Below are 13,837 nucleotides of genomic sequence, written 5' to 3'. Positions count from 1 at the left end.
GTCAGTAAGGTTTCTGGAAACAATGCTGCAAAGCGGCAGCAACCATCCTGATGGTTAAAGCACCTTTACTTTATGAGCAGTATCACCTGCCTCCTCATCCTTCTTCACATGTGTGCCTCACTCATCCAGAACAGGCTGTATCCACATAGTCCGCAATTTACATCAAGGGTCAGTTTGGATTCAGAGAGCAGATATACTTAGAATGTCATCACCGAAGAATCACATCTAACATGTAACCCTTGCAAAGGTTGTGGTAATTGGAAAAAATACACCTTGTTCAAATATAAATTAACCAAATCATTAAAGCGATCAGATATGCCGATTACCTATCCACATAATAGATAGTGATGAGGTGAGGATTGACAGTGTTCAATACAGACCACAGTTCTACCTGATGTTTAGTTACACATACATTTTCTTTACTCCTATCAGGGCTGTTTTCATCACTAATTTGGATGAAAATAACCCAATGCCATTCTTCTTAGTCGTTACAGATGGCCAAATTCTACAACAACCCCTAATATCTATGCAGATTTAGACATCCATGTGCTTGAGAAGAACAGTCTTTAATTTGATGCATGATAATATTAATTTCCACTCTTTGCTGTGCTTACCAGGTTGCTGTTGGATATTTTGAAGGACCCTACTGCTCGGAATTGGCATGGCTATCTTTGTGCAGCACTGCTATTCATCTGCCCTTGCGCTCAGTCTTTATTTTTACATCAACATGATTACGTATGCTGTGTCACTGGCATGAGAATAAAATCAGCCCTGATTGGCAGTGTCTATAAAAAGGTAAGAATATTATTTTGAAAATGATTTGCTGATGACTAAATGGGTTGAGATAAGTCCCTCTTTGAACACGAGGCGCTGCGTGACTCATCAAAAAAAAAATAGAGAAATATCTACCTAATACTGCTTTTTAAGGATTCTTGACTGATTCGTGATGCTTAGACAGAGTGCATCCAGACCGATGTTATTGACGAGTTTGCAATCAAATTGTTTATTTAGTTGAATGCTTAACACTTAATGGTGCATTTTACAAGATATTTTTCAAATATATTTGTCAAAAAGCGTATGCTTTAAAAAAAAAACAGATTTTATTCGTCAAATAGCACATATGGAGCAGAGCTCTGTAACCCAGAGACTTCTGCATAATAAACGTATAGCATTATGACTTTGACATTTTCATAATGAGATCAAGGAAAAATGAAGAGCGATACAGATGAAAGAGACCATATGAAAACCTTAACCCAACAACCACCCCGTCATACTAACAACCTCCCAAAAGCAGCACAGCAATAGAAAATGGACCACCATAAGTGATTGCAGCATACGAATACACACTAGACCACAACAGAGTAAAACTTAAGCTGGATTGAAGGGCCCTGCTGTAGAGACCGGCTCCAGCTGCAAGCCTCAATAGTCTGCCCATCTCGTCCAAATTTTAAAATGTTTATGCGGGCACCCTCTTGCAGTAAAAATGGGAAGCTGCAAGCCCATGCAAAAGTCCAGACCATTCTTCCATGCGGACACCGAGGGTGGTGCCGGTGCCTTCAGTGCAGTGACTCCAAGCCCTCCAGGCTAGGATAAAGGGCGTGCCGGAACCGAAGCTATTTATAGAATTGTGTTCCCTGCATGTGAAAGTCCTTTTGTAGGTCCTGAAAGGACTTCAGGACCGGTCCCATATTACATCCCCCAGGGTAGAGATACCAATGCTATCCCATCCACGAAACCCCGACAGAGTAGCTAATTGTGGCAGACGCCCATTGTTCCATAGAGGGGTCTCCCGCATCAGTTTACTCCACCCCCCCCCCCCCATCCTCCGTAGGGCCTGCCGCCAAATTTGGAAAACGACCTTCGTCACTGACAGCAATGAATTGTGTAGCGCTGCAGAGTACAGTATCGTGTGATGAGAGATATCCCCCATATATCACTGCTCAACAGCACACAGCATAGGAAGGGTCGTCCCTATCCCCATACCACCATTCATTCAAAACAAGCAAGTGTGAGGCCATATAGTATGATAAAATGTCAGAGGTCGCCAGGCTCCCACAGTACATAGAGAGGTAGCATGTCCGTAAGGTAACTCGCGCCAATTTCTAGGCCCATAAAAACTGACCCAAGGCAGCATTGACCTGCCGAAACCATCTTTGTGAAATCGGGTGGGGGTGATTCTGCAGTTGGTATAGTAAACGGGGGAGCGAGATCATCTTGAAGATGGCCAATCTACCATAGATGGACAGTGGCATATGGGACCAAGTCTTAAGTTTCTTCCCAAACTGAAAACAAATTCCTTTTCCAAGACACGGTAGGCAAGTCGGATAGAAATACTCCCAAATACTTCATCCCCCCTGCAACCACTTGAACCAACGAAGCCCAGGAGCCTAGACCCGACGTGTCCCCACAAGGTGGACTTGCCGGGTTCAGGTAGAGACCCGACGATTCCCTGAAGATCTGCATGATGGGGAGCAGTCTCGGCCCCATCCTATGCACATCGGTAAGAAAAAATAAAAACGTTGTCAGCATATGATACGATACGATCCAATAATCTGTGCGTACATTCAAAGCTAGTCACCTGCGCATCAACACACACTCAGGTATGGAGACAGAGGGCAGCCCTGCCGGGTACCCCGTCCAATGGAAAAGGTGAAGGAGGTAGAGCTGGCGACACGCACTGATGCAGTGAGGTCAGTGTAGAGCAAGGTTAGGTAGGACAAGAAGTGTGGTACAAAATTCAGCCTGTGTAACAACGCAAATAAGTACACCCACCAAAGGGAATCAAACGCCCTTTCCATATCTGCCAGTAATAGCGCCGCCGGTTCACCCAGCCCCGTAATGGTCGCAACAGCAACATGTACTCGTCGAATATTATGTTGGGTCGCCCTCTGGGGCATAAACCGGGCCAGATCTAGGTGCATTAAGGTAGTGATGTGGGACCAAAGGCGGTTGGCGAGCGCCTTGGCCAAGATTTTAGCTTTGACGTTCGGAAGGTAAATAGGACGATATGAAGCGTGTTGGTCTGGGGGTCGGACAGATTTATGGCACACCACTACCTCTGTGTGTCTCCAGTCGTTTGGAAGACAGCCCCACTCGCGGACCTTCTCCACCACTCTGAGGTAGTGGGGCCCTAGCTGCAAAAAGTACTTCTTAATAAATTCACAGGGAAACCCGTTCGGCCCTGAGTCCTTCCCAGAATTATGGTCCCCCAGGACAGCACCCAACTCCTCCTCTGTGAGTGGGAGATCCAGCTCTGCACTCACCTAGTCGGACAAAGCCCAAGGCGGGAGATCATCCAGAAATCGGCCTATCACATCTTCATGGAGACGCTGTCTGGTGGCGTATAACCCCGCATAATACGTAGCGTAGGTTTAGCTAATTTCAGAGGAGTCCGTAATAAACTCCCCGTCCGGACCTGCTATACTGGGGAGGGCCTGGGAGTGAAACATCCCTTGACACAACCAGTGGAGCACTTTTGCTAGACTCATCTCCCCACTGGTACACCCTACTGCGTGTTGCCAGCCAAGCAAGGCGGGCCTCATTCAATAGACGAGCGGCATAATTCTGTTGTGCCAGTAGCAATTGTTAGCGGACCTGATTACCCCCGTCATCCCTACTGCAATGATCCAGGTCCGTAATATTAGCCTCCGCTTGTTGCAGTACCTTCCTACGCGCTCTGCGAGCTGCCGCGCAAAAAGAGATGTCGACAACCCGTATAGTGGGCTTCAATGCCTCCCACTTGGGTTTGGCCCCCGAAACCGATACCACATTGAGTGTCAGGTATTGGTCAATAGCACTCTCTATACGCTCCCTATAGTCTTCCTTCTGGAGGTTCAAAGCTGAGAGGCGCCAACGGAAAGGCTGTCTCCCCCGGCCCACCTGTAATGTAAGGGCAACTGGAGAGTGATCAGAAAGACCCTGCAGAAGAATATCAGCCTCGACCATCATATCCGGTGCCACCCAGGAAACAAACAGGTAATCAAGGTGGGAGTAGGAATCATGAATCACCGAGAGATACGTGTATTCCTGAGCATTCCCATGTAACCAGCGTCACAGGTCCACCCAGTCATGCTTCAATGCCAGAGAGTATAGTTTTGTGGGCTGGCGAACAGCTATGCATCCCCGGGCCTCTAAAGATCTCTGGTCACATCCATCATGTCATTCCAGTCCCCCCAAACCACGGTATATCTGTCCATAACGTCATAATTCGCTCTACTGAACCCCACGAGAGCGGATGGAGGGCATAGACACAGCCCAACTCCACAGGCTCTTCCCAGACCATGCCCTGCAGGAACACATACCGCTCATAAGTGTCCGCCCATGTCTTTATTTGTGTGTATGGAACTCGACGGTGGATCAAGATTGCCACCCCCCATGACCCCCTCACAAACCCTGAGTGAAACACCTGAACATAACCATAGCACTGAAAGCAAAGTGCCTTGATCCCATAAAGTGTGTTTCTTGCAGCATGAGTATGTCGGCATGGGCCCTTTTAGCTTGTTAAAGTATGGCCCCATGTTTGATTTTGTCTAGAGCCCTCCTGACATTCCAACTTACTATTCAAAGGATACCGGAGGGCACCCGTGAACTATCGAACATGACTGCCATGAAAGACCTTGGTAGCAAGTGCTGGTGCAGAGAAAGGTATTTGGTGTGTGCATGGAGGCCTAATGTTAGTGTAGAGAAGTGTGTTCCGGGGACAAAAAAAATAACAACCCAACATCCTCCCCACCGTATACCTCAACAACAATGCAGTATCTGTCACGGCTGGTGTGGCCTGCAGACCCCAACAGAGTGTCCTGGCGCACCCTGACCAATGGATCCCCAACTTACAGCCCATTGTCAACAGACACTCTCTCCGTCGGGGAAGGTCCAACAAAGAAACTCGCCCACACACGGGCTTCTCCGATCAAAGCGACAGTGGCGAAGTCACACAGGACTGCGGTCACCCACTCCAATTATGAGGCTGATGTAGTCTGCCGGGAGGCCAATCCGGCCCGGGAGCATTCCCTGCATGATGGAGACCAACGTCTGGATCTGGAACGTCTGTGACCCTTAAGCTTCGGTTTAGGCTACTTCCGAGCTGCCTCGCTAGACGAAGAGTCCGATTCCTGTTGGGCAGTGTGGGGACGCAGCCTCACAGTCTCATCTGTCCACAGAAAAACTTCTTCTGGCGAGTCAAAAAAGTGAGAGCGGGGCCAATACACCATCCAAAGCTGGGCCGTATACAGCAGAGTGTATGGAAGTTTAAGATCTCTAAGACGAGCTTTGGCCACCAGAAACAATTGTCAAAAAGCTTTTGGCTTTAGAAAAAGTTAATTGCACTTTTCAAGACACAAGAGCGAATTGCACTTTTCAAGATACAAGAGCGAACGTTTTTCTGCATGAGTATCCAAAATGTATTTGATGATCTTTCCATGCACGTGTCATGAGTCCTTCATCTGCATAGCCATGAGACCTGGTTCATGTGGTCCAACAACAAACATTAGTTTCTGAGATTCAATTGTAACAACTGGCAGTGTTTCCCAATGGGGCTGTCAGACCCCAGTGTATTTGTGCACACAAGTGAATTACAAAGTACTCTCTTTAAGCACTTGAGCCTTAAATAAATAAACTGTAGTTAGGCAGAGTAGGAGAAGGCATACCCATGGCAGTGATGCGGATTAGACATTCAGAACAAAACAAAACACAACAATACCCCTTAAAAACTGAATGCCCAGTTAATACTTTACTTTTATAAAAAAAGGAAAATATTTGAATACTCATAAAGTGAGTACAATATCAAAATTAAGCATAAACAAAAAACCAAAACTTTCTAGCTACTTCATAGCAACAAATCAGACCAAAAATCGTATTACGGGGCCCATGCTAAAACACTAGACTTTTGTTTAATTTTGGGGTCACATGCACAGTTCTGGCAGTCAGAAGCACAATGCACAATCTCAGTCTCCCTCCACATACATTTTAGTGGCCACATGTTACGGTGCAACGCTTCCTATGAAACTGTAGCTTTTTGGTTGCACAGCTGCGGTTTGTGCTAGTATATCAATAGTTTACATGTTTTTAATGCACCAGTCACAAAACCTCTCAATTGTGAATCCTACAGCCCTATAAAGGGTGTGTAGAGCACAGCAAAGTCTAGCAAACTCAAGTGGTGGTTTTAGGGGTGAAGAGGACAATGTCAAGATCCTGGTGTCTCGGCTCAGTCTATGGCATGGCGGTCCTCTCGCCCAGGAGCTACTGATGGGGCACTACAGATGGTTCCAGTGACCATACACTGGCATATCCATAAAGGCCTCAAAATATCCTGAACAGTCTATGCTTTTACAACTTCTGTTTACAGTAGAGATTTTAAGGTGCTAGGGGTGTCCACAGGGGTGAGACAAGCCAGCAATCTCTCCAGCCAAGACACAGCTGGAGACAGTAGAATAGGAGGTTTAGCTTGAATAGCTTGACAGCTGCTTAATGAATTTGGATGTGGCCAATGGTCACGCAATCAGGGCAACCCCTTCTAGCTACAGCAATTACAATATTAAGGGAGTAGGAGAACGAAATAGATTCGCAGGCTCCTTGAAGGCAACTGGAAGGCACCAACAACTTTTTCTGCTTTGCAGGTGAGGTCAGGGATGTAACACACTCACTAATAGATTTTCCAGGTGACATGTATTCTCCTGGAGCCCAGGTGATGCAGGCAGACATAGTTTGATGAAGTCCTTGAGCAGTCGAGTGGTGAAAACCTTGTTCCTCACAGCTGGTGCGATCCAACAAGATAGCCAACTGACTCCCACTAGCAAAATGCTCGTCCAATTTCTGGTCAATAGGAACAATATTTATGATCTGAGCTGAGCAGTCAGCTCACCAGTGGGAGGGCGGGATTTTTTATCTCTAGTTTACCACTCCAGATCTAAACCCCGTTCAGGTCGACTGAATCTTTATTGCCTGTCATTGAGGAAAGAAAGCGCATCCAATACCAGGTCAGTTTGACTAATAATGGGCTCGACTCTGAAAAACCACATACTACTTCTAAGTTTCAAAGGTTTATTATAGAGTCAATGATAACTGCAAATACAGGCATCTCAAAACGAGATTCAAAAGATATATGGGCACTAATACAAACATATGTTCTCTAAAAGCTCTTAGGCGACCAAAGAAGATCACCAAAACTAATTCCAGAATCATTAGGGTTGCAAGAATAGACACAAATTGTAATCTATCCGTCATTTACAAAGGAAGGAAGGAATCAGGTTAGGCTGTCCCTACTCTGTACTGGATGGTATCCCTACTAAACAAAATCCCAACCTATCAAAGGTGTCAGCTGTGAATGACTTCCTAAGAAGTTCACCCACTCTTAGTCTTAGGTGAAAACCTATGATCTCCAGTCATGACCCCTCTCTGCCTACCCATCCGCTCTCTGAAAGGTCCTCAGGCATCTGCTCTAACTCCACCCAGGGGTGCTGTCCCTAATACAAAATCCCAATTACAGTTGAAACGCCCCTCAAGAGACGCCCCTCACGTGGTGTCGGTTCTGGCTTTTTCCATGATGATCTTCCTTTGGGCCTCGTGTTTAGCGTTGACCTTGCTTCCCAGGCTTCTTCTCCAGCTCTCCGATACCCCCGAAACATTCCTGAATCCTCCTCCATGTCTGTACCAGTCTCCTCGAACAGAGCTCTATTCATCAAACTTTAATTGGAACCCCCCTCGCACCTGCAGACAGACATCCGCAACTTGGATCCCAATTCTCATAGACTTCTAACAGAAGTTTGCAACTTATTTCTCGACACAACTCGACATGTTCCAGCACGTGCAAATCAGAAAAACCTTTTTATCTCTTCAGGCCTACAGCCATTCTCGCAGAGGTTTTATTCTCTTCAAATCCTTTCGTGAATTAAAATAACATGTTAACACCTTATTCTTTGATTATGAGAAACACTTCTATGAAATATAAATCTAACGAATAAACAGAATTACTAAATAACATTAGTGCAATCCATGTAATGTATAAGTGTACATTTCCAATCCTCTCTGCCCTGGCCATGAGGCCTGTTCCCTTCTATGCTTTGCAGCATGACATTCCTCCGTTAGCAGCTACATAACATGGATCCTGATTAATCACGTCTAATAAGACTAAATATTTTCCACACATTTCTGCGTCAGTCCCACTTCTATATAAAATTTCTATGTTAACTACACAAGTCTAAGTATAGGTGAATGTATTTTCAACACTTACAAGCACTTCTATTATGGTTGTGCGACCGACTTGTACTTATGGTGCACTCATGCATTTTGTTCAGTTTGCGCTCTCTCAGTTCCCCCCTTTGATGACCTCTCGTGGTCATCATCAAAATTTAAACTGAACTAGTTGCAATCCCCCCTCGTTTCAGCATTTCTAGAGCCCTCAGACTCCTGTACTGATTGTCCTGCATTGCAGCTAATCTCCGTTCCTGTTCTCTCCTGGATCTCTCCAACCTATTTGATCTGTACCATTGGTACGACCTCACCAATCCCCACAATGTGATCACACAGATCACTATTATGATGATAGGTTTCAGTATGTACCATACAAAGCTCTTCCCTATGTTGGCGAACCAACCTCCAACTTCACCCATTCCATGACCCACTTTTTCCCAAACATTTACTTTAGTTAGGTCTTCGATCTCTTTGTGAATGTTAGTTATGTTCATAATGACTTTCTCAAGGGGTTTTGAATTGTCTGGAATGTAAGTGCAGCATTCCTGGACCCTCAAAGCCTTACAGACTCCGCCCTCTTTGGCTAGCAGAACGTCTAACGCAAGACGGTTCTGAAGCACCATGGCCCTTATCGACTGCATCTCTCCTTCCACCAGCATTAAGGATCTAGCAGTACTGGCAGACAATCTGTCTACGACTGTTGCCAGTCTCCTAATTTTGACATCATTGAGGATCAGTCCTAAAAGAGGAAATGCAGCGCCAAATACATCTCCAACTATTTCCGCATCCCCTAGGTCTCTTCTCCCTCTCGTTGAGACCTTGCCCTCTATGATCTCTAAGTCTTGGGCATGGTATATTTTGGGGAAGACAATTGCCAAATAACATGATCCGTACCAGTTATCAGGTAGTCTCACGTAGGCATTTCTTCCACATACAAAATATACATTTGGAATCACTTGCATTCCTTTCAAAAAGTCCTTTGTGTAATATTCTAATCTAAAAGCATGTTCACAACTGACCTCCCCTACGAATACATTTTCGTAGTACGTTTGGCTTCTGTGAAGGCATAACTTCCCTTTCTGTGTTCGATCCAAAGCTATTGGACCACTACTACCCTTCCTTTTGTGTGCTTTCTCCTCCTCGGTCCAATCTGTCTTCCACTGTCCTGATTTTTTCAGAATCTTTTGCCTTCTGTAACGATCATCCACTTGCCCTATAAACTTCTTCTCGACTTCTGACACTTTGCAAGTCAGGTTATTTCTGCGGGCATGTGAAGTATCTAAAGTATCCCAAGGAATGAAGAACTTCGCCAATCTGTCTTCACTCTTATAGTAGTCCCATTTATTCATTTGTTTGTAATTTGGGACTTCTGGTAACACTGAATCATAATTAGAAAAAGTAATACTCAAAACTATCTCGTCCGTAAAATATGCTAAGCAATAAGCTACATGTAATGCCATAAGTCAGTGGGAGGTGATGATATCTAATGCCTTCATCCACAGACGCAGGCAGTTGCATACACACATAACAGTCCTTGACCTCCATGGCATCTACATACTCATATAACAGTTTGGCATAAGCATTTGACCTATAGTCGCCCTGGGACTCATCCATATGTAACCTACGGGTTTCTGCTGCTAATAACGCTTTCTCCTGTATGGTTTCCCATTTCTTACCAGCAGCAGTGGGTTTTGGTGTCACTACAGATTTTGCGTCTGGTACCCTTGCCTCACTCTCGTGTCCCATCACATAGGATACAGTAACTACTAAAGCTATAAGAAATATCACTCCCACTATTAGTGTGCCTATTATACATTTGGCTCTGCGGTTCGGATTACCGGCCTCCATGTTCTTCAGACAGTATGATTCCTTTCTCCTATTCAACACAAAGTTCTTTCTCTTTGAGTCCCTTTTCAGTCTCTCTTGATCCTTCAGTCTTTAGAACCACACAATCGGAAGCTGGCAATCTCTTTTTGCAAAGTCTTTTTGAACTTTAACACAGACAACCCTAGCCCTTCTCCGTCAACTTAAAGGAAAAGTCCCTAAGTTTTCTCTCCTTCCACTAGGCGCTAGGTTATCTTCTCACTCTTGTTTATTTACAAAGTCTTTAAGCATCTACAATGAGGCTTGAACCAGCGGCTTGGATAGCGTAGTTCAATATTTCCAAACGAAGAATGTGCTCTTCATGACTTGTTATCGTTGTTCCGAAGTTGGGGAATTGTAATTCGGTGAAGAACATGTGCTTTAACTTGCTTAGGTAGGGAGGGTTGGGGATTTTGAACGTTAGTGACCCTTCTGTTTCGACTCCAGGCACCAACAGCTGTACTTCTACTGTGATGATGGGTTCAGTGCTGGTCACTATCACCGCCCTTATTCTCCCTGTAGCTCGTTCCCAAGACATCTGTCGCCAGGTATGTCCACTCGGGAGTGGCGTATCTTCTGCTAGGCACACGTACTCTCGTTGACCTTCTTGGATCTGCTGCTTCAGAGCCCAGAGCGCCTTCGTCCAGGTCTGAGTCTTCGGATATTGGAGCAAGGGGTCTCTCTGGAGTTGACCTCAGACTTGACCTTCTCCTTTGCGGCCAGCTGGCCTCTCCACGCCTTGCCCTCCTGCTCCTTGACCTTCTGCTTTGCTCGTGCTCACTTTCAGCTTGGCCAGCGTCTGATTCATACTCCCAGCTACTTCCTCCTTCTGTAGCGTCGTCGGTTTCACTATTGTACTGACCGTCCTCGGCCTGGTCAGACACGCTCCCAGCTTCTTCTGGCACCTCTACAGCTTGGCTGGCCCCCTCTATGGCTTCTCTGTCCACACCTGGACTTACATCTGAGAGAGGAGCTGTTTCTTCCAGAGGTGCTGGAACTCTAATAGTAGAAGCTTCTGGTCGATAGCTACAATGCAATTTCTGGTCTATGTTCAAGGCTGCACAAATCATCTTCACAAGTTCGCTGTTAAAATGTGTTCCCCTATCTGATTCCAAAGAGGCCGGTACCCCGAAGCGCGGGATGAGTTCCCTAAGCAATAACTTGGCTACTGTGAGGGTGTCACACCTGCGTGTAGGGTATGCCTTGACCCATCGGGAAAATATGCAAACAACCACCAGGACGTATCGAAGGCGGTTGCATCTTGGCATTTCAATGAAGTCCAGTTGCATCCGATTGAACGGACCCCCAGACCTCCCTATGTGACTCAATGCAACTGGTGTTCTTTTTCCTATGTTCAGCTGCTGACAGGTCACACAACGCTGGCACACTGCTTCTGCTGCTACTCTAAACTTGGGGTTGTACCAAGTTTGCCTGAATACCCTCAACATAGCGTCTCTCCCTAGGTGTACTGGACCATGTATTTGTCTTGCCATTGGGCTCACCAACTCATTTGGCAACACTGCCCTTCCATCTGCTGAAACCCAAAAGTTTGTTTCGCCCATCACACATCCGGCAGTTTCCCATGTTCTTTTCTCAAAATCGGGTGCATTCTCTTGTATACATTTTAACTCGTCCCAAGTATCTACGGTTTCCAATACCATAGCTAATTCAGTCCTTACATTTATTCCACCCACTTCCACCTCCGTGAAAGAGTACCCTTGTTCGGCACAATAACGTGCAACTTCGTCGGCATATCTATTGCCCTGTGACATAAAGTCGGTGTTTCTGGTATGAGCTGTACATTTCACAACGGCAATAGCTGCCGGACATTGCAAGGCTTCCAACAATAAGCGTACAAACTCCCCATTTCGAATGGGTGAACCTGAAGAGGTCATGTAACCCCTTTGAGACCACAATTGCCCGTAATCATGAACTACCCCGAAACCATATTGGCTATCGGTGTATATGGTGACTCAAATTTGGTTGCTTGCCAGGCAGGCACGCGTCAATGCAACAATTTCAGCTACCTGAGCGGAGTGTACTCCTTCCAGGCATGCGGCTTCCACAACTCCAGTAATTGTACAAACAGCATAAGCTGCTCTCAATTGACCAACATCGTCTCTTACACATGAGCCATCAACAAAGAAAACTTCATCAGGGTCAGTTAGTGGCTAATCCACGATGTCGGGTCTCGGTTTGGTGCATAGTTCAGTCACATCAAGGCAATCGTGATCTGTACATACATCGTTCTCAATGTCACTTGGGAGTGGCATCAATGTAGCAGGGTTCAAAACAGAGCATCTCTTGAGGGTCACGTTCTCTGCAGCAAGAATGACTTGCTCATAGCGCGTGAGCCTGCTATTGGTCAGATGCTGTGTTTTGGTCCTGGTCATCAACAGTTCAACAGAATGTGGCACATACACCTCTAACTGGTGTCCCATTACTATATTTTCGCACCTCTCAATGCTGACACCCGTTGCAGCAACGGATTTGAGACATCCGGGCAACGCTGCGGCTACTGGGTCTAAGGTAGCCGAAAAATAGGCGACTGGTCTACGGGCATTCCCATGGATTTGGACCAGGACTGACAAAGCACAACCCTCTCTTTCACAACAGTAAAGCAAGAATGTTTTGTCGTAATCTGGCATTCCCAGAGCAGGAGCACGACACAGGTCCTCTCTCAAATGCAGGAACGCCATCAAACAATCTTTGTCCCATGGCACCGGATCACTCACCTCCTTGTGCGTCAGTTTTTGCAAGAGTTTTGCTTTCAGTGAAAAGTTCGCTATCCACTGTCGGCAATAACCCACCATCCCTAGGAACATCCTGACCTCTCTGTGTTTTAGGTGCGTTCATTTTCATGATCGCCTCTATTCTGTCTGGTGACACCTTCCGTTTTCCTTTTTCAATTCTGTGCCCCAAATACTGCACTTCCGTCAGGCAGTACTGCAATTTGCTCGGAGACACCTTGTGCCCATTTGCAGCTAGGTGATTTAGCAAAGCAATGGATTCCTCCTTACAAGCTTCTTCAGTTTCTGACGCAACAAGTAGGTCGTCTATGTACTGGACCAGAACCGAATTCTGGGGCAGCACTAGACTTTCAAGATTTTTCTTCAAAAGCTGGTTAAAAATCAATGGGCTCTCTGTATACCCCTGTGGGATACGACACCATGTTAATACGCGACCTTCCAGCTTAAAAGCGAAAAGAAAGTGGCTATCCTCGTCCAAAGGGATCGAAAAGAAAGCCTGGCAAAGGTCTATCACTGTGAACCATTCGGCTTGGAACGGTATCTGAAACAATATCACTGATGGATTCGGTACCACTGGACAACATGAGACAACTATGTTATTGATTTTTCGAAGGTCCTGCACTATTCTGAATTTCCCACTTGGTTTCTGCAAACCCATAATCGGGGAGTTACACGGACTACCCACGATTTCTTTCAGTATTCCCTGCTTAATCATGGACTCGATCACGGGTTTTATACCTGCAATCGTTTCTGGGGTCAATTTATATTGGGGTGTTCTCGGAAACTCAGCATTCGGTTTTACTATGATTTTCACTGGGTCCACTCCCTTGACTAGTCCAATCTCTTCCCCAGTGAAATCCCACACTTCTGGTGTCACGGTCTCCCTTAGATCCCAAGGGAGCTCATCCACTGTCAAAGTGGGATACAGCTCCACACACGTTCTTGAGTTTGCGACCTTAAAGTCAGCGTCATTGTCATTAGTCAGTACCTCCACTCCCTGCGGTGTGCAGTATATTGTACAATTTAACTTGCACAAT

At 45.9% G+C, this 13,837-nt stretch overlaps 1 protein-coding gene across 1 annotated transcript in view; it reads left to right on the top strand.

Moving 5' to 3' along the window:
* LOC147688567 (multidrug resistance-associated protein 1-like) overlaps positions 1-13,837 on the top strand; it is a 900,980-nt gene that overhangs the window by 328,708 nt on the left and 558,435 nt on the right. Inside the window, exon 9 of the mRNA XM_086941435.1 lies at positions 618-795. Within this exon, the coding sequence (XP_086797561.1) occupies positions 618-795 (178 nt within the window). The remainder of the gene's footprint in view (positions 1-617; positions 796-13,837) is intronic.

This window comes from Lissotriton vulgaris, chromosome 10 (genome assembly GCF_964263255.1).
Source record: "Lissotriton vulgaris chromosome 10, aLisVul1.2, whole genome shotgun sequence".
NCBI lineage: Eukaryota > Metazoa > Chordata > Amphibia > Caudata > Salamandridae > Lissotriton > Lissotriton vulgaris.
Note: the sequence above shows the minus strand (reverse complement) of the source record. Positions and strands in the feature narration are given on the sequence as shown.